At 40.3% G+C, this 21,712-nt stretch overlaps 1 protein-coding gene across 4 annotated transcripts in view; it reads left to right on the top strand.

Moving 5' to 3' along the window:
• brpf3b (bromodomain and PHD finger containing, 3b) overlaps positions 1-21,712 on the top strand; it is a 93,197-nt gene that overhangs the window by 7,924 nt on the left and 63,561 nt on the right. For all 4 annotated transcript variants that reach the window (XM_059950422.1, XM_059950419.1, XM_059950420.1 and 1 more), the window contains one exon: positions 2,400-3,795. In XM_059950422.1, the coding sequence (XP_059806405.1) occupies positions 2,411-3,795 (1,385 nt within the window). In that variant the 5' untranslated portion in view covers positions 2,400-2,410. The remainder of the gene's footprint in view (positions 1-2,399; positions 3,796-21,712) is intronic.

Genomic DNA, 21,712 nt, shown 5'->3' with positions numbered 1-21,712 from the left:
CCCCACTAGAATTTCAGTGCACCTTGTCCTCTCATATCTTGTCTGATTCAGTTAGATCATCTTCTAATTCATTATCCTCACATTATCTTACTTTTATTATTTGTCTTAAATCACTCCCCAGTTTATTCCTGACAACACTCATGGTCTTTAATTAGCTCGTCTTTGTGTAGAAAAGTTCTGCTTTAAAATCTAATTAATGACATCCAGCAGCCATCCTTATAGTCCTGAAAGGAATATGCTTGCAGTTACCTTTCATTCTTCTATCTCCATTTTATGATAAAGGTAAAATTGTTTAAGGTCTGTTATGCTTAGCAATTGCAATTTTATTATCCAAGCATTTCATTTGTCTTTTATTTTAATTCAGAAATTTATTAATATCCCCATGTAAATTGTTGTGACCCTCCATTAACCCTCTCAATCTGGTGTTATGCACAAATGTTGTGGAAAATTTGGAAAAGTCAAGATGAAACATTTGGTTGTTTTCTATTGGGAAACCGGAATTGGGAAGTTGTACACAGGTTTTCAAAAGAGAGTTGATTTCCATGTGGACTAACTAATGAATGTGCCTATTAGTTTATGATAAAAGTAGTAAAATAAACTGCGTAATAAGGACTCAGAGGATCATCAGGGACTCCAGTTACCCCAAGTCAAACTGTTTCAGCTGCTTCCGTCTGGCAAGCAGTACTGTAGCATTAACGCCAGGACCTACAGGCTCTGGGACAGCTTCTTTCACCAGGCCATCAGAGTTATCAATACAGATTGTTCTGATTGTATATCTGTCTGTACATACATGTATACAAAACAATTATGTATACAGTCTCAGTGTTTGGACAGTATCCTCCCATGTTTCCCTTCCTTATTGCTTGTACACAGTGATGGAGACGTAACATAAAGATTTTTTCTCCCTGGTTCCGAGATGGATGTAAGAAATTAAATTCCAATTCTAATTCTTTCTATTCTCAAAGGAAGAATTTAAAAGCAAGTGTCATTAGTAACAGATCCAATCCATACAAAGCATGAGGATTGAATTATTGTTTATATATAAAAATGATATTTACATTTGAGAATCGCTCATGCTGAAATTAAAGTAAGGTATTGATTAGGTTATTGGATTGAAACATCTAGCCACTTGAAATTCAGCAATGGTGGCCTGTATTTTCAACCTGAAGAATGTTTGGTTCAATAAGGAGTTTCTAATCAGCTGAGTGTGATCAGATTTTACATTTGATAAGGTTCTAAAATTGCCTATAAAGCAAAAAGCATCCTCATTCATTTTCATTGGACTCCACACTGAATGGTGGTGATGCAATTAAAAAGAAGAAATGTTTCTTATGCAACTTTACAGATCAGGTGAAAGATCATATGTCATTTGTGGAAACAGTTGCTAACCAGGAATTGGGATGGAAAGGGTTTCCACTGCTACTTTTGCCTTAGTATTCCTAGTATTTAAAGAGGAATTATGAAAAGTCAGTTGCAGGAACGAAAATGTGATGAAGAACACTTGCTTTCACAAGATTTTTCCTTGATTCAAAGGGGCACTTTTAGCCCAAAATAGCCTGTACATTTTATTCTAAGCCAATCCTTAAAAAAATAGATCCTAATGATTAATTTATTGAATATTATTTGAAGCATATGTAATATGGGCTCTATTGAACACTTTGTTTCTTTTTTGATTTGAGATAATGGAGAAATGGTGAAATTTCAGGGGAGTGCATTTTTTATTCTTTTGGACGTGTGCCACACTTTGTAAAGTGTAGGTAACTGGGCTTGACAGTAGGTTCATGAGATAATTTTGAAGTATTTCTTGAAAGGCTTTTGATTTTTAGATCTGACTGCCTGGAGGCTGATCAAGGTGAAATGCTTCCTTTTTGAAAAGAGGTACCCAAGAGGGCAAAAGCTCAGCATGTTTTCTGTATGATCTGATTACTAGTCAGCAGAATGATAAATTTGGCCTGGACTTTTTTTGTCTGTTATATGAATACGTCATAATTTGTCTATTTTACCAGAAAATGAAAATCCTTTCATATGAAAAATACTCGGTCATCTACCTGACTTGTTTTAACAGTATAACTGTGGCCTGCTTCAAAAGACACTGGATGCCTGGATTCAATATTCAAATTATATAGCTTTCCACAAGTCATGGTTCTGAGGTTACAAGGAATCAAATTTGAAGCACCAAGCCTCCAACACTGCCTACTATTTCAGTTTAATTTTATGCTTTTTTTGTCATATTTATCATTACAGAAAACAGAACAGTCTATGTAAACAAGTGTTCTTATCCTTTCAAGCCTAACTTAGATACAAATGTTATGTTTTTGTTTTATGTTTAGAAGCAATATAAGGGAAAGACCACTAGTGAAAAATTTTGTCCTTACACAGCTTATATTCTTACTTCACAGATTGTCAGTAGATGATGCGAAAACCACGGAGAAGGATGAGAAATAATTGTGGAGGTCGTCGCTCCCCATCTCCCTATGGACTTAAATGTTCTCCAAACAGAGAAACATTGACTTATGCTCAAGCACAACGAATGGTTGAGGTAGACATTGATGGCAGACTTCACAGAATTAGCATATTTGATACCTTAAAGATCATCACTGAAGATGACTTGACTGCTCAAGAAATTACAGAATGTAACAGTAATAAAGAGAATAGTGAACAACCTCTCTTTCCTTCAAAGTCAAAAAGAACAGTCTGCAAAGACAAAAGGAAAGAGTCAGCCTCGAAACATTCAGCTGGGCCATCTGCTGAATTACCTCAACCATCTTTTAGAATTATTGATTACAAGCTCCCTGATGCCCCTCCCCTACCATCAGCATACTACAGATACATTGAAAAGTCAGTTGAAGAGTTGGATGGTGAGGTTGAATATGATATGGATGAGGAGGATTATGCATGGCTAGAAATGATCAATGAAAAGCGCAAGAGTGATATGCTTGGCATAGTATCACAAGAAATATTTGAGTACCTCATGGACAAACTGGAAAAAGAATCCTATTTTGAAAGCCGGAATAAAGGCGATCCCCAATCTTTAATTGATGAAGATGCAGTTTGTTGCATTTGTATGGATGGTGAGTGTCAGAATAGCAATGTAATCTTATTTTGTGATATCTGCAATCTTGCTGTACATCAGGAGTGCTATGGAGTACCATATATTCCAGAGGGACAATGGCTTTGCCGCTGCTGTCTGCAGTCTCCTTCTAGGCCTGTTGATTGTGCTTTATGTCCAAATAATGGTGGTGCATTTAAACAGACAGATGATGGTCGCTGGGCTCACGTAGTTTGTGCTCTATGGATACCAGAAGTTTGCTTTGCTAACACAGTGTTCCTGGAGCCAATAGACAGCATTGAGAACATTCCTTCTGCTAGGTGGAAGTTAGTATGTTATATTTGCAAACAAAAAGGTGCTGGTGCCTCTATTCAGTGTCACAAGGCTAATTGCTATACAGCATTCCATGTGACCTGTGCTCAGCGGACTGGTTTATACATGAAGATGGAACCAGTACGAGAAACTAGTGCCAATGGGACAACTTTCAGTGTCCGAAAAACTGCGTATTGTGATGTTCACTCCCCGCCAGGGTCAGTAAAAAAGATTCTTGCATTGGATGATAATGAGGCGGAGGAAGAAGAAGAGGATAAAGTAGAAGATGTTGAGGATGGAGAGAGTCCAAAGAAAGTGTCACCTAAAAAGACCAAAGCCAAATCTAAACAGAAAACGAAAAAAATTAAAAATCTTCTTGAAGAACGACGTGCAGCAGTACCAGTAGTGACTGTGCCACAGATACCTACTCACAGGTGAGGTTTTCTTTAAACTTGGCTACAACATTGTTTTGTGCAAGCTGATATACCATTTCATTTCAGAGACACCATGATTTCTATGGGAAAACACTAAATACTTTTTCACATCATGACTTATTTTTGTGTAGGATTTAGGAACTTGTTTTATGGATATTGGACTTGTCCAGGATGTATCAGAGGACTTTTTGTGCAGAAACTTAATTGGGTTTGTGTAATAAATAAAGATTGTGAAAATACACCTTGTTCCCTTATAAAAACATTGTTTTGACTTTCCGTTCTCTTAAAATCCCATAATTTTTTTTAAACAACAGTGGATTCAGGTTAATTGGGACCAGTACATTTTGGCCCAATTAAGTGGCTGCCCCATTTAACCGAAGTATCATGAAAATAGTTTTAAAAAATTATAAAAAAGACAGACTACAATTTAAGTAAATAACAAATTACGTATTTATATGAAATACAGAAAAACTTACAACACTACCAATACAGTACTGTGAAACTGTTAATTAGTTTCTAATAGTTATTGATGGAGGAATTCATCCAGTATATGCTGTCATGTTCTTTTGATTCACTAAATGAGCAAAATCAGCGCAGACACCTAGTGCAAATAATGACTGCCTTCATAGAACACTTTGGAAGACTGCATCCTCTAAATCTTAATTTTCATTGTAACATTCACGATGCTTATTGATATCTTCCAATTCTCTGTAGTTCCCAATTTGTTGTAGTGAAATAGTTTCATTTTCATTCCTGGCGTTTTCTGGCATCTTGAAGCCTGAATGCTTGAAACCGCTGTAAACAAAATAGTTCTGAATTGTCTTATTACTAATTTCTCACCAACTATAATAAAATTCACTGCTTTTTGAACAGGAACACACCCAACTGGCACTATTTTAAAAACTGTTCGCTCTAGGCACGGTGTAGTATCTAATGGCATGCTAGTTAGAAACTTTAGCAATAATCTTGCTGTCCTAATTAAGTGGCGTAGTGTACTAAATAAGCAAAGGGAATCCGGCTACTTTCTTGATTAGTTTTTGTTCTTTAGGAGTTCTCCCAAATAAGTGGCTGCCCCAATTAACCAGAAACCACTATATTTATCTCTTATTTGTTGTTTTCTTTTTGTCAATTTGACATGTTACATTGTCAAGAATATGGAAATCAAATCCCAGATTTCTCTGATTGGTTAATTACTGATCCTGTTGAAGTCAGGTGGTGGTGAAGTGTGAAGTCAAGATCTTCTCTGAAAAAGGATAGGAAAAACAAGTTGTTCTGCACTGTGGCTTCCACGAGTACTGTGACTCATTCCACTGGATTGAGAGTGGTATGTAGCATCATGACTTGTGATGAGTAGTGTATGGCATTTTCTGAAGAAAGTTAGTCTTCCTGTAGTTTTTTGTGTTTTGTGAATACTTTCACAGATGTTTGAAATAATGGGCTGAATGATCCACATATTAGTGAATGATTCTAGGTAGAATTCTGAGTGAAATTTGCAGCTATGAGAAGTGATTCTTTCTAAATAATTGTGTTGAAGAGTGTAAATTTTAATGACCATTGAACATTTTCAAAGATACTGGAAGAATATTTTCACATCACATAAATCAAATGATAGTGGTTTTATATATTTTGCATCATAGGTTGGATTGTGTGGAACATCTGGCTTGGATTTTGTTGATCCAAGTTTTTACAATCTTCTAAGCATATTTTAAGCCATTTGATGCTTTAAAGTGCATGATGAGAGTAATTTAAAAATAGCACATAACCAGTACAAGATTGCTGATTTTGTTTCCTCATTCCCAAGTAACAATTGGAAACAATCCATTAATTCTGTTGCAATTCCTCTGCTGACAGAGAGAAGGAATATTTCAGTTTTATAAATATTTCAGTAGTCATGCTTTCTTATGAAAATCTGCTGTCCCAATAACACTGTCAAACGTATAAAAACAAAATAATGCAAGTTATGGAAATCTTGAAATAGAGCAAAAATGTTCAAAATACTCAGCAGTCAGCAGCATCTGTTGCATTTTAGCAGAATTGCTATTTCAAGCCTGTAATCTTTCATTAGAGAGATCAAACAGAATTGGCAGGATAGAAACTAAGAGTTGCAACGGTCAATGTAACAAAATTGGCAGTCGCATTTTGACTAATGTCCTAGTGAAACTAATGTTTTGATTTCATTTTGTTCTGTATATTAACTTTACAGCTGTTTTTCTTTTTATCTGATTTCCACCCATTTATAGTTTTGACTGTCTTTGGAACCGAGTTTAGCAATCAGTGCAAATCTCTTCCTACTATTAATTTGCATATTTTTTGACCCACGAAGTTTCTTGTGCAGTAGCACTGATTTTAAATAAACAGCTACTTTCATTACATATTTGGAAGTAAATCAGTACCTCATACCATTGTTCTAATCTATTCAATGTCGCATTTTAATCTCATCTGTGTGTCATGGAATAGCATATTTGCTTAAATTGGGTAATGATTTGTAGATTCTACATGCAGTTTGCAGTTCTAATTTCATAGCATCAAATCTTAATCTTGCTTTTGTGATGTGTATGTATTTGAGGTATTTCTTAGCTTTTGGTTTCTTACTTCCTTGAGCTGAATTTCTTTTTGTTCCCAAGTTATATTACTGGAGTTCAGCTATTTATGTTTTGCGTTGTAGACCAGTTCATATTATATTTGTGTTTTGCGCAAATCTTGGCAATCTCAGTGGGAAAAACCATTTGCAAGCTGGATGCAGATAGTTTGCAATGCATAAAATGGGTTATGTACGTGGGCAAGAGATGGAAGATAGAGCATTAATATAACATTTTAAGATTATTTATGAATCAGATTAAATATCAAGATTCATGATTGTTTAATGTCACATACACTTAGTGTTAGTGTGTTGTATTGGTGCGATATATTGGCACCAGAAACCTGACGACACTTGCCCAGCACAATCCTCATTGACTTGATTTGATGCAAATGACGCATTTCACTGTTTTTTTTTGATGTTTTGATGTACGTGATAAATAAAGTTAATCTTTAGCTAATCGTTAATCTTTTCATTCTGTGTCCTCCACCTATCAGTGCCTGTGGCAGCCACTGGATTGGGTAAACCCTTTCCACAACATCATGTATTTAATGCTCAATCTCCTAACTCTGGGGAAATTTTTAGCAGTTCAACAGCAGCCAAGTGAGAGGCAAATAATACTGGTTGCGGTGATGTCTGTTGTAGGGGAAGTGCTCAAAATGGTAGGAAATAGGTGACATTCTATAGTCCTGGCCTTACGTTCAGTTTCCCTGGAACACTGACCTCAAAATTGCTCCCTTTTTGGGCTTTACATTAGATGTCTTTCCAAGCTTTTCATACATCAGACTGGAAATACATTTCATCATGAAGTGGTCCTGCTTGCCACATGATTGAAAATCAAAACTTTAAATGCTCATCCCCATTTCTGAAAGGAAGTTAGCTTTGTATTTTCAAAGGGATCTCAGAATCCAAACCAGATTTAATATCACCGGCATGTGTTGTGAAATCCATTGTCTTTTAGGCAGCAGTACATTGCAATACATAATAATGGAACAAAAAGTATGAATTAGACATAGAAACTTAGAAAGCCTACAGGACAATACAGGTCCTTAGGCCCACAATGCTGTGCCAAGCATGTACTTACTTTAGAAATTACCCAGGGTTACCCATAGCCCTCTATTTTTCTAAATTACTGTAAGTATAAGTAGTGCAAAAATAGAAGTAAAATATGTAGTGAGGTAGTATTCATGGGTTCAGTGTTCTTTCAGAAATGAGATAGCAGAGGGGAAGAAGGTGTTCCTGAATCATTGTGTGTGCCTTCAGGTTTATGTGCCTCCTTCCTAATGGTAGCAATGAGAACAAGGCATGTCCTGGGAGATGGGGCAGGGTCCTTAATGATGGATGCTGCCTTCCTGAATAAGATAACTTGTATACATAGATTGTATTTCCATAAAGTGATGCTAAGCTGTATAGAAGGTGACTGATGGGAAATAATAAAGTTGTGGTGGTGCTAGTAAGTGGAGGTGTTGATCATTCGTACAGCTTGGGTGGGTAGGCTGGTGCTAGTGATGCGTTGGGCAGTTTTGACTACCCAATTTAGAGCCCTTCCATTCACTGCTGTACTGTTTCCGTCCCAAGCAGTGATGCAGCTTGTTAGGATGCTTTCTACTGTGCATCTCTATGACATGAGTATGGATGTGCAAAATCCAGCTCTCTTTGGCCTTCTCAAAAAGTAGAGGCTTTGGCGAGCTTTCCTGATTGCGTAGAATGTGTTCTGGGACCATAAAAAGTTATGGTTTGCACTCCAGCGAGTTTGAAACTGGTTTCAATTTCCACTGCCGTGCTGCCAATGTAAAGGGGGTTGTGAATGGTGTGAGTTCTTCTGAAGTTGACAAGCCTCCTTTGTCTTATTGACACTGGCATATGTCATGAAATTTGTTTTGCGGTAGCAGTAAGTGCAATACATAATTTTAAAAATTACAAATTAGAAAAAGATAAATAAAATTAAATAAGTAGTGCAAAAAGAGAGCACTACAGCAATGAGTACTGAAATTTTGAGTATGTGTCTTCCTGTACCATGTCATTGATGGTAGCAATCAGAAGAGAGTGTGTCCTGGGTGATGGGGGTCCTTAATGATAGATGCCGCCTTTATGGAAGCTAGTGCTCATGATGGAACTGGCTAAGTTTGCCACATTCTGCAGCTTTTTCAATACTATGCAGTGTCCTCGCCATATCAGATGGTAATACAACCAGATAGGATACTCCATGGTGCATCTGTAGAAATTTGTGAGAGTCTATGGTGACATACCAAATCTCCTACTCCTAATGAACTATAGTTGCTGTTGTGCTGTCTTTGTAATTGTATCAATATGTTGGGCCCAAAAAAATTTTTGAGATGTTGACACCCAGGAACTTGAAACTGCTCACTTGTCTACTTCAAAGAAAACTGTTATATTGTCCCTTGACTTACCTTTCTTGAAGTCCACAATCAATTCTTTGGTCTTGTGTGCATGCCAGTTTGGTGTTGCGACATAAGCTGGTCTGTCTCCCATATGCTTTCTCATATTAATCTGAAGTTCTGCCAAATTTAGCTGTGTCATTGGCAAATTTATAGGTGGCATTTGAGCTGTGCCTAGCCACACAGTCATGGGTGTAGAGTAGAGCAGTGGGCTAAGCGCGTATCCTTGGTTGTCAGTGAAGAGGAGATGTTATTTCCGATCTGCACTGACTGTGGTCTCCTAATGAAGTCAGGGATCCAGTTGCAGAGGGAGGTACAGAGGCGTAGGTGTTGGAGCTTGTTGATTAGTGCTGAGCATATGATTGTGTTGAAAGCTGAGTTGTAATTAATAAATGGCAATTAAATGTTGGTATTGCTATTGTCCAGGTGGTCCAAGGCTGAATGGAGAGCCAGTGAGATTGCATTTGCTGTGCAGTTGTTGTAGTGATAGACAAATTGTGGTTCCAGGTCTTTACTTAGGCAGAAGTTGATTCTGGCCATGACCAACCTCTCAAAATAGTCGTGAGAGCAACTGAGTGATGGTCGTTGACGTATCTCACCCTACTCTTCTTGGACACTGGTATGATTGTTGCACTTCTTAACCAGTTGGGAAACACTGACTGCAACAGTGTGAGATTGAGCACTCTTGCCGATTGCTGGTGGCAGGAGTGTTCAATCTTACACTGTTGCAGTCAGTGTTTCCCACCAGGTATATCATTAGCGCCTGATGCCTTGTGAGGGTTTACCTCCTTCAAAGATGTTCTGATCTTTCGCATCCGAGGCAGAGATCACAGGGTCACCAGACGTTGCAGGGATTTGAAAAGGTGTCATTTTATTCTCCCTTTCAAAGCATACATCAAAGGTGTTGAGTTCATCTGGCAGTGAAACATCACAACCATTTGTTTTGCCTTGTAGGAATTAATGGCCTGCAAACTGAAGAGTTGATGTGCATTTGATTCCATCTCTTAATTTCAATCAAATTGTTTTTTTCTCTTAAACTAGCTTTCTGTGGGTCATATCTGGATTTCTTGTTTAGTTCTGGATCACTGGTCTTGAATGCCACAGATCTTGCTCTCAGCGGACTGCGAATCAACTTGTTTATCTATGGCATTTGATTTGGGTATGCCTGATACGTTCTTGGAGGCACAAACTAATCTGCATAGGTTTTGATGAAGTTGGTGATAATTGTGATATATTCATTCAGATTTGAAGATGAATCCCTGATTATTGTCCAGTCTACCAATTCAAAATAGTGGAGTTAAGTGCTCCTCCACTTCCTGTGACCACTATTGCTGCAGTTCTCAATCTCTGCCTGTACATCTGAAGTAGAACAGTGAGGTTCCAAGGTATGGGTGTGGAATAGCATGGTAAGTGTACTTGATGATAGTGTAACAGTGGTCAAATATGTTGACTCCTCTTGTTCCATAGGTGGTATGTTGGTGGTAGTTAGTCAGAGACTTCTTCAAGCTGTCCTAGTTGAAATCATGCACATGAACCAGAAGGCATCCTGGTGTACTGTTTCATGATTGTTGATCACTGCTCAACTCCTCCAGTGCCTGCCTGTCTTTGGTCTGAGGTGGAATGTACACTGCTGCCAGAATGACTGTTGAAAACTCCCTTAGCAGATAAAATGGATGACACTTGAAATCTAGATGTTCCAGTTCAGGTGAGCAGGACTGGGACAGAACCGCCATGTTTGTGTACCATGATGAGTTAATCATGAAATACACTCTGCTTCTAGAGACTCCATTGTCTTGTCTTTTTGGTTGATGGTGAAGCCATCAGGCTGCAGCACCACCTCTGAAATGGTGGAGGTAAGCTACGTTTCCGTGAAGTAAAATACACAGCAGTCCCTAATGTCCCTCTGCTACTGCAATCTTGCTTTGAGATATTTATTTTTTATCTTCCAGAGACTTTACATTTGTCAGCAGAATATTTGGGAGTGGGAATCTATGGGCTCTGCAATTAAGTTTTACTTGCAGCTCAGCATACTTTCTGCATTTTTTTCTTTAAAGGGCACCTTCTCTAGTGACCTGAGTCTGCAGTCTAGGTTCCTCTGATTTTGGAGTCTGATAGATTTTTAAAAATGTCTTAAAATGATGTTGCTTAGAGAAGTACCTGTAAATACCTGTGACTGGGTTTCAGCTGTAGTAGTCCTATATGGGAATATTTGAAGATTCCCTTTGTTGCTGCATGCAGAGCTGCCACTTTCTGACACCGTTCTGTTCATAGGATGAACGCATACTTGTCAAGTGGAGTAATTCACAGATGTTCAAAGAGATGATGCTTCTTTAGTATGAATCACAGGAATTGTGCAAATAGAGCAAACAAACATGAAGACAAGTTGCATGCTACTGATATACTAAAGGGTAAGAGTACAAAAGTAAGTGAAGTTTTGCTAGAATTACTCAAGGCTTTGAGTTTACTTTTGGTCTTGAATAGAAAGGATATTTTTGCCTTGGAAATGGTAGAATGAAGAATTGATTCCAGGAATGCACTAACAATTATGTGGTGAAAAATTGAGTAGAATGAACCTATGTTCTCTGGAATTAAAGGGAAAGAGATAGAACCTTTCTGAAATTTAAAAGTTTCTATAATAACTTGAGAAAGTGATTGTTGAGAGCTTGTTTTAATTGGTACATTTAGATACATTTATCACATATGCATCAAAACATCCAGCGAAACATGCTGGTTGCATTAACAATCAACCAACCTAAGGGTGATGGGCTGCATGGGCCCCAGCTATGCCTGCCTTTTTGCTGGCTACACGAGTCAGTCTGCGTTCGAAGCCCTCTCTAGTAATGCTCCCTGACACTTTCTGCCCTACATTGCCAACTGCATTGGTGCTGCTTCATGCACCCATATTCAGGTAATCAATTTTGTCAACTTTGCCTCCAACTTCCACCCTATCCATAAATTTACTTGGTTCATTTCTGACACATCTGTCTGTCTCCATCTCTGTCTCCATCTCCTTATGATTCCTATGGCTATCTTGACTATAGCACTTCTTCCCCCCACCCCCTTGTTGTGATGGAAATAACTGGTTCTTTGAGTCTCAACAGTAGAGGCCTGGACACACACACAGTTTTAATAATAAGGAATTTATTATTGAAGGGGAAGTCAGGTCAACACAAGCAACTACAATGCACAGGGAGCGGTGTGGGGACAGGATACGGTTACACATACAAAGAACAAGGGAAAAGCACTCCGACAGCTATCCCCCTTGACCTTGGATAGCCACGGCTCCCTTACCAGTACAAATGATAGACCTTCCCAAACATAAATCAATGCACTTACATTCAATGAGGTGGTCTGTAAGAGAGACCAAGCCTGGGACAAGTCTCACCTTTTATAGCATGGGGCTGTGCGAGATAATCTAATTAAGGTGACCAAAATGCTATTTTCTTTTGTCAGCTCATTTGTCTGTGCTGCATCTGTTTTCAGGATGAGGTTTTCCTTTCAAGGATATCAGAGGTGTCCTCCTCCTTAAAAAAAACAGGGTTTCTCTTCCTCCACGATTGATGCTGCCCTCGGCCACATCTCACCCTCTCAGCTCACCACCTGAACAGGGATTAGATTCTTCATGTCATCACCTACAACCTCTTGAACCTGCACATCCAACACATCATTCTCTGCAACTTGCATCAGCTTCTCCAGGATCCACCAAACACATCTTTTACTCCCCCTCCCCACCACTGCCTCACGCTCCGCTTTCTGCTGGGATCACTCTCTCCATGATTCCCTTGTCTATTCATCACTTCCTATGAATCTGCCAGCTGACGAATATCCCTGCAAGCAAGAGAAATGTTACACCTGCCCACTCACCTCCTCCCTCACCTCCATTCAGGGCCCCAAACAGTGAGGCAATACATCACCTGCGAATCTGTTGGTCTTCTATTGTATCCAATGCTCCCTATGTGGCCTCTTCTCCATTGGTGAGATCCAACAAAAACTGGGGACCACTTGGTTGAGCATTTGCCAAAGGTAAAATTTCCCTTTGGTCATCCATGATAGCATGAACATCAGTATCTCCTTCCAGTAATTTTTTTTTCCTTTTAATCTTTTTTTTTTCTTTTCCCCTCTCCCTTCCCTCTTCTATTCCCCACTCTGACTTCTTGGCTCTTCTTATCTGCCTATTACCTCCCTCTGGTGTCCCTGCTTCCACTCCAGCTCATCTGGCTTCACCTATCACCTAGTTTGTCCTCCTTCTGTTCCTCACACATTTTTATTCTGGCTTCTTCACCCTTTCCAGTCCTGATGCAGGGACTCAGCTTGAAATGTTGACTGTTCATTAATTTCCATAGATGCTGCCTGATCTGCTGAGTTCCTCCAGCATTTTGTGTGTGTTGCTCTAGATTTCCAGCATCTGCAGAATCATGTTTAACCTAAGAATGCGCTGGGGGTAGTCCGCAGCTCTTGCCACACATTCTGGCGCTGACATTGAATGCCCACAATGTTCAGCAGAACAACATGTGAACAACAAGGAACTGCAACAATAACAACAACAAAATAAAACAAAAGCAAAATAAGCCCCTTTCTTTCCCTCCCTCCCACCCAGCTACACAGTCGGGCTTCCAACCCCAAGGCTGCCTCTGAGCCTCTGACCAGTTTTTGGCCTAGGCACTAGATTTGTAGATATTGGGCCTGTGACCTCCAGACACTGGTGTAGAGGCTTCTCTGACCCCAGGCTTTGACCTCTGAATGCCGACCTCAGGATCTCGATCTGGGCTTCGACTTCTGGACTCACTGACCTCTGTACTTTGACTCCAGAACTTGTCAATCATAGCCCTTGATCTCCGGAGTTGTTGACTTTGGGACTTCAGTCTTCAGACTCATTGACCACTGGGTTTCGACTCTAGGACTTGCCAGTCACAGACTTCCAATCCCAGGACTCTCTGACCTTGGACCTCTGACCCTAGGATTCATCAACATTGGTTGTCACTGGCTCTTGTACTCGGGGTGGGGTGGGGAGGGGGCTGCAGACATCAGAACTCTGTCCTTGGGCATTGCTGGCCTCCTGCCTAGGGCACACTGACTCTTTCCTCTGACTCTCCATTTACTTCTCCGACCCCTCACCTCATCCCTAAGCCCTAACCCTACCTCCTAACTTCCCACTCTCTTGCCAAAACCAGTCTAATATGAAGCTAAGGTATCTAGGAATGGTGGTTCTTTCATGATCTAATTGAATAGTTAAGCAGGGTAAAAGCTTTGTTACATATTTCATAAACTTTGAGCATAATTTTAACATGTTTAATTGATCGCTGTCTCAGTTTGGGATGGAGTGGAAGAGGAGAAAGATGTATAAAATAATGTCAGCTGACAAAGAGCATCTCCCTGCTCACCTTCTTTTATTCACATTCACATTTACAAACCAACATTAACATATCTTTGCAGATGATTGCACTATATTTTGTGTTTGTTTTTCACATTAGAATCGTAGATATACTATAAAAATAAAACACCTCTGTATTGCAGTCTTGCAATCTCCCTGGGTGTTATGGCAGTCTTGGTGCATAACATTTCCAAAGAATTGCAACGTATTAGCAGCACTGAAGTTGCCGTTTAGCTGTTGAGTCTATAGTGAAAGTCCAGTCAGTCCCACTGCTCTGCCAGATCTCCATAGCTCTGAAAATTCCTTTTTTTTGTTGCAAATACTTAACCAGCTCTCTTGCAAATTATACAATTGAATATACCTCTTACTACCACTGGAAGTGATGCTCAACTTTGGCTGTAGCTAGAGGTTGGTAAGGAAATACCCTTGTGTCATTTTATTTTTGGTTTTCTTTTGCCAGTTGCCTTTATTCTGTGTCTCCTAGTTTGTGGTCCCTTTGCCAGTGGGAACAGTTTCTTTCTATCTGTTCTATCTATAGTCTTCAGGATTTTAACTATTTCAAGGAGCCAACCAGTTTCTTCTGTCCATTCACAGAATTAAAGTTGCCTCATTCCTGGAATCATTTTGCTTAATCTTTTCTGCATGTTCTTCAGCAGGTTCAAATTGTTGAAACGTGGAACACAGAACTGAGCATACTTCACAGTTGTGGCTAAACACTCTTTTATAGAAGCTCATCATGACTTTTATAGCGTGTTACTTGGATGTCAGATACCTTTTTTTGAAATTTATATATACTATATTACCTGCATTTCTTTCATCAGCTCTCTTGGTTATTCTCTCAATTAGATTTATTTTCAAAAGATCCATAAGTGCTTGCTCCAATCAATCCACACTTTTCCAGCTGTTTCTCTTCTCGTATGTCACGACCTCCTGAGTTTACAACACTTTCTGTTTCTATTATACAGTTTTGAAGGAATATGCAGACCACTCCAGAATACAATAATGATTTGCAGAGCCAATTTTAAAGTGATTGGCAGTTACTTGGTTGCTTTTCTCATTGGATCAGAAACACTGATCAAGAAAAAGATGTAGAAACAAACTTTGGTCTGCATTTGAATAGATGGTGTTTCCCATTATTTTAGTTTTATAGCTTTTGTACATATTTACACTTTTGCTCCTCAGTGGTTTACTTACTAAAGAGCAGCCATATTTTTCTTCTAAAATGTTAAATAAGTTGCGTTCTTGATCGTTCCAAGACATCTTTTCTCTCCAATACTGTAATATTATGAATGCCGCCACCTCCTTTCCCATTCTTTCCTGACTACCTTGTTTTCAAGAATATTTAGAAATATATAACATTCTACTCTTCCCCTAGCCAGATCTCTACCAATATCATGGCATTGAAATCCCACAAGGTTAATTGCACCTTTGGTCTCATAAATCTGTTGTGATACTGTATTTAGGTAAATTTATCTTAAATCTTTTTCTGACTGGAAATTTTGATTTCTTCTTGTTTTATCCTCCACGTCAGAACAATAAGACATGGAAGTTTGCAGTCAGAACAAGATTTACTTTATGCAATAATGATTAATCCTCTATCAAATAAATTAAAACGGTCTCCCACATATGCAGTGAATCTTGTGAGCACATTACTTTCATTTTTGAGGTGCAGTTTGCCTTGTACTGGTTCCACCTGCACCAGATCTTGTCCTAGTACCTGAGAAGTCTAAGGATTACTCTCTTGGGGCATCCTTCCAGCCATGCAATTATCAGTGCTATCTTCCTTTATCTCCATTTACTGGCAGGTGACAAGCTGTGGGTGGAAAGAAGAAAATGGCTAAGCTTTAGTTTTGTGTTATACTTTTGGTGAATTTGTGCTGTTCTTTTGTTATTTTGTATGATTGCAGATTTGTTCACATCACAATATCTCTGAGTATTTTTAACCTCCAGCTACACTTGAATGGTGAAAAGCAGACTCAGATGTATGATAAGGATTCCAATATGATAAGGTTAATCCATGCAAACATGGGACCTTTGTAAAATTATAACTTGTTTAACAGTTGTAGACATCGCTACCTTGTTCATCAATGCAGAATTATATTTGGATAATGATGTAAGACCATAAGATATAGGAATATAGGAGCAGAAGTAGGCCATTTGGCTCATTGAGTCTGCTCCACCATTCAATCTTGGGCTGATCCCCACTCCACTGACTTCACCACATACCTTTTGATGCCCTGGCTAATCAAGAACCTATCTATCTCTATGTTAAATACTTGTGTAAAGAGGGTTTCTTTTTATTTCTTTGTTACTGTTGGGAAAGGGTTTCCTTTTGTTAACTAGCAGGAATGCTAATTTACTGATAACGAGAATGGTATTCCTTTGTAAACCAAATGGGGATTAATGTTCTTTCTTCTGAGTCTGTAAGCTTTTGTTGACGGGCTTTTGGGCAGATCGGCGCGAGGGGGTCGAGAGAGAGGACGCAATGCTCTAAGCTGGGCGAGGATCGGACCCCAAAGGGGGGGTCCGAGGCCGGGAGATACTCCGAGGGGGGGGGGGGGATGAAGCTAGATGTGCTTGGTTGACCACTCGGAGGGTCCTGAGCTGTTTGGAGAGTCGAGGAGTTCGGAGGGTCCTGAGCTGCGAGTCGAGGAGTTCGGAGGGGAGCGAATGGTGGCCAGAAGACTTCAGTAATTGAGCTCCAACGGTTGTGCACAAAGTGGTTTGGACTTTGATAAGTTTGGCGCCTTTTCTTTAATTTTCTCTTCATATATACTGTATCGTTATTAATCACTTAGTTATAGTAACCTTTATAAATTGTACTCATTTAATCGCATATGGTGTACTGTCTGTTTTTGGGCGAGGCGGGGACATCACACAGCATCCACACCAGCTGATTACCCAGTTTGGCGGGGCCAAAGGCTGCTCCCCCTAGACAAGAACGAGCTGAGCGAGCCTGAGGCGACCCAGGGAGTTACACTTCCAATGACTTGGCCTCCACAGCTGCTCGTGGCAACAAATTCCACAGATTTACAACCCTCTGACTAAAGTAATTTCTCTGCATCTCAGTTCCAAGTGGACTTCCTTCAATCCTGAAGTCATGCCCTCTCATCTTGGAATCCCCTACCATGAGGAATAACTTTGCCATATCTAATCTGTTCAGGCCTTTTAACATTCAGAATGTTTCTATGAGATCCCCCCTCATTCTCCTGAATTCCAGGGAATACAGCCCAAGAGCTGCCAGATGTTCATCATATGGTAACCCTTTCATTCCTGGAATCATTCTTGTGAATCTTCTCTGAACCTTCTCCAATGTCAGTATATGATTTTTCTGGTGCCAAGCTGTATGGGTCCTAATGCCCTTCCCTTGGACAACATCGGTGGTGTGGAGAGGGGAGACTTGCAGCTTGGGCAACTGCTGGTCTTCCATACAGCCTTGCCCAGACTTGTGCCCTGGAAACTTTCCAAGGGGCAAATCCATGGTCTATCAAGACTAACAGAGGCCTACACACTACACACATATCCTTTTTAAAATAGGAGCCTAGAACTGCACACAATACTCCAGGTGTGGTCTCATGAGTGCTTTACAGAGTTTCAACATTACATCCCTGCTCTTACATTCTATACCTCTAGAAATGAATGCTAACATTGCATTCGCCTTCTTCACAACCAACTCAACCTGGAGGTTAACCTTTAGGGTATTTTGCACAAGGACTGTCAAGACCCTTTGCATTCTCTCCCCATTTGAATAATAGTCTGCCCGTTTATTTCTTCCACCAAAGTGCATGACCATACACTTTCCAACATTTCATTTGCCACTTCTTTGCCCATCCCTCTAAACCATCTAAGTCTCTCTGCAGGGTGTCTGTTTCCTTAACACTACCTGCTCCTCCCCCGATCTTTGTATCATTGGGAAATTTAGCCACAATTAATACTGAAGTCCATTAACATACATTGTAAGAAACAGCGGTCCTAACACTGACCCTTGTGGAACTCCACTGGTAACCAGCAGCCAGCCAGAATAGGATCCCTTTATTTCCACTCTCTGTTTTCTGCTGACCAGCCAATACTTCACCCATGCTAGTAACTTCCCCGTAATTCCATGGGCTCTTATCTTGCTAAACAACCTCATGTGTGGCACCTTGTCAAAGGCCTTCTGAAATTCCAAGTACACCACGACTACTGTATCTTGTTTGTTTACCCTTCTTGTAATTTCCTCAAAGAATTGCAGTTGGTTTGTCAGACAGGATTTTCCTTTCAGGAAACCATGCTGGCTTTGGCCTATCTTGTCATGTGCCTCCAGATACTTCATAATCTCATCTCTAACAATTGATCCCAACCACTTACGTCAGGCTAACAGGTCTATAGTTTCCTTTCTGCTGCCTCTCACCCTTCTTAAATAGGGGAGTAATAGTCATCCGGTACAATGCCAGAATATGTTGATTGAAAGATCATAGTTAATCCCTCTGCAATCTCTCCAGGTACTTCTTCAGAACCCGAGGGTGCATTCACCCGAGGAGATTTATCCACCCTCAGACAATTAAGCTTCCAGAGCACCTCCTCAGTTGTAATTTTCACTGCACAAATTTCACTTCCCTGACATTTTTGAATGTCTAGTATACTGCAGATGTCTTCCACTTTGAAGACATGCAAAATATGCATTCAGTTCTTTTGCCATCTCTGCATCTCTTATTACAATATCTCAAGCATCATTTTGTATTGATCCTATATCTACCCTTGTCTCTCTTTTACCCTTTATATACTTAAAAAAGCTTTTAGTATCTTCTTTGATATTGGTCACCAGCTTCCTTTCATAATTCATCTTTTCCTTCCTAGTGACCTTCTTAGTTTCCTTCTGCAAATTTCTAAAAGCTTCCCAGTCCTCTATCTTCCCACTAGCTCTGGCTTCCTTGTATGTCCCCTCTTTTGCTTTTACTTTGGCTCTGACTTCACTTGTCAGCCATGGTAGTTTCCTTCCATTTGAACATTTCTTTTATTTGGAATATATCTGTCTTACATTTCCCTCATTTTTAGTAGAAACTCCAGCCATTGCTGCTCTGCTGTCCTTACTGCAAATATCCCTTTCCAGTCAACTTCGACATTTCCCCTTCCATGCCATTGTAACTTCCTTTATTCCACTGAAATTTTTCCCTCTCAAATTTCAATATGAACTGTGAACACTGACCCCTAAGGATTCCTTAACCTTAAGCTCTCTATCACCTCTGGATCATTGCACAACACCCAATCCAGCACAGCCAATCCCCTAGTGGGTCAACAACAAGCTGTTCTAAAAATCCATCCCTTAGACATTTTACAAATTCTCTCTCTTGAGGTCCAGTATTGACCTGGTTTGCCCAAGTAACTTTCATATTCAAATCCCCTATGCTTATTATTGCCCTTCTGGCATGCCTATTCTATCTCCTGCTATAATTTGTAATCCACATCCTGGCTGCAGTTCGGAGGCCTGTGTACAACTGCCATTAGAGTCCTTTTACCCTTGTCATTTCTTAACTCAACCCATAGTGACTCTACAACTTAGAATCCTATGTCATCTCTTTCTAATGATTTAATATTATTTCTCATACACAGAGCCACACCCTCTGCTGACTAACCTATCTTTCCGATACACCGTATATCCTTGGATGTTCAGCTCCCAATAGCAGCCATCCTTTAGCCGAGTTTCAGAGATGACGCAATGTCATATTTGCCAATGTGTAGGTGAATTTCAAGATCGTCCATTATGCTGCTTTCAGTCCAGTTTTTGTTGCTTTTTGTTTTAACTGTACCACGTCTCGATTGCCCTGTAACTCATGCCACTGTCTGTGATTAAGCCTCATCTCCTGCCTTTTCTTTCTATAATATCTGTTGCATGCTGTCTTTGATTTATTTCTGTTTTCCCTTCCTCAACCCTATCACTCCAGTTCCTATTCCCCTGTCAAATTAGTTTAAACCCTCCCTAACAGCTTGTCCTTTTTGTACAGGTTGTACCTCCCCCAGAAGAGGCCCCAGTGATCCAGGAATCTGAAGCACTGCCCGCTACACCAGTCTCTCAGCCACACATTAATACGCCTGATCATGCTATTCTTGCACTCACTAGCACGTGGCGCAGGCAGCAATCCTGAGATTACTACCCTAGAGGTCCTGCTTTTCAGCTTCTTACCTAACTCCCTGAATTCTCTCTTCTGGAGCTCTTCCCTTTTTCTACCTACGTCATTGATACCAACGTGTACCAAGACTTCTGGCTGTTCACCCTCTCCCTTTAGAATACTCTGCATCTGATCTGGGACATCCCATACCCTGGCACCTGGGAGGCAGCACACCATGTGGTTATCTCTATCAGGCTCCTATCTGTTCCCCTTACTGTGGAATCCCCTATGACTACTGCAATCCTCATCTTCCTCTTTCCCTTCTGCACCATGGAACCTGGCTCAGTGCCAGAGACCTGATAGCCGTGGTCATCCTCTGTCAGATCATCCCTCTCAACCGCATCCAAAACGAGTTAACGATTACTGAGGGGGGATGGCCACAGGGGTGCTCTCTACTATCTGAGCTCTTCCCTTCGCTTCCCTGACCGTCACCCACTTATCTAACTCTTGCAGCCTCAGGGTGACTAACTCCCTGTAGCTCCTCTCTGTCTCCTGTTCACTCTCCCTAATAAGTTGTGGGTCATCAAACCGCAGCTCCAGATCCCTAACACGGTCTCTCAGGAGCTGCATCTCGGTGCACCTGGCGCAGATGTGGCCATCTGGCAGACCAGAAGATTCTCAGGATTCCCATATCCAACGCCCCGAGCAAAATACTAACCCTACCAACATGCTCTCTATTCCTCAAAAAAAATGCAAAGAAAACGAAAAATGAATCCATCTACCCATTTACCTCACTGAAGCTCGCTTTCGCCAAAGCCTGAATGAGCCAAAGCCTGTCGCTTCTACTCTCGCCACTGGCCTACTCCTGACAGTGGTCACTCTGTTTATCCCTTCTGTACTTTTATCTAGTTTGTCGAGCTCAGTTGCTGCCGCTGATAGGCCCTGCACAATGGACTAACGCCCGCGAAGCTCTTGTTTTAAATAACTGCTACTGACCTGCGAGAAGCACTCCTTCGTCGCGCTCAGTTGCCGCTGCTGATAGGCCCCACACAATGGACTGTAAATTTGGAATTTCCAGGATTTCTGTTCCAAAGTGCTTTTGATTTGTCTCATACTGTTATCCTGCTTGCACCCTTCCCAGCTCTCTGTGTGTAGTCTTAAATTATTTTCTCAGTTCGTGGCCTGAAGAATTTCTGGAGGGGTGGAGATGTAAAAATTGGGAAGGTTAGAATTTTTGTCCTGTAGTTGTATTATCCTGCAAGTTGTTGGTTTCCTCGCTTCCAGGGTTGATTGCAATATTTCACTAACCTTTTGGGGTACAGTATGCAAACCACATCCTGTCTTCTGCACAGCTGTGTTCTGATAATGTGACATGCAGATCTGCTTAGTTATGGACTTTTGCCCATTACTGTCATGATTTCATGTATTGTACTGATCTGCTATCGCAAAAAAAAACAAAATGTGTCATTTCATTTGATAGGTA

The sequence above is a fragment of the Hypanus sabinus genome, chromosome 25 (assembly GCF_030144855.1).
Source record: "Hypanus sabinus isolate sHypSab1 chromosome 25, sHypSab1.hap1, whole genome shotgun sequence".
In the NCBI taxonomy this organism is placed as follows: Eukaryota; Metazoa; Chordata; class Chondrichthyes; order Myliobatiformes; family Dasyatidae; genus Hypanus; species Hypanus sabinus.
Note: the sequence above shows the minus strand (reverse complement) of the source record. Positions and strands in the feature narration are given on the sequence as shown.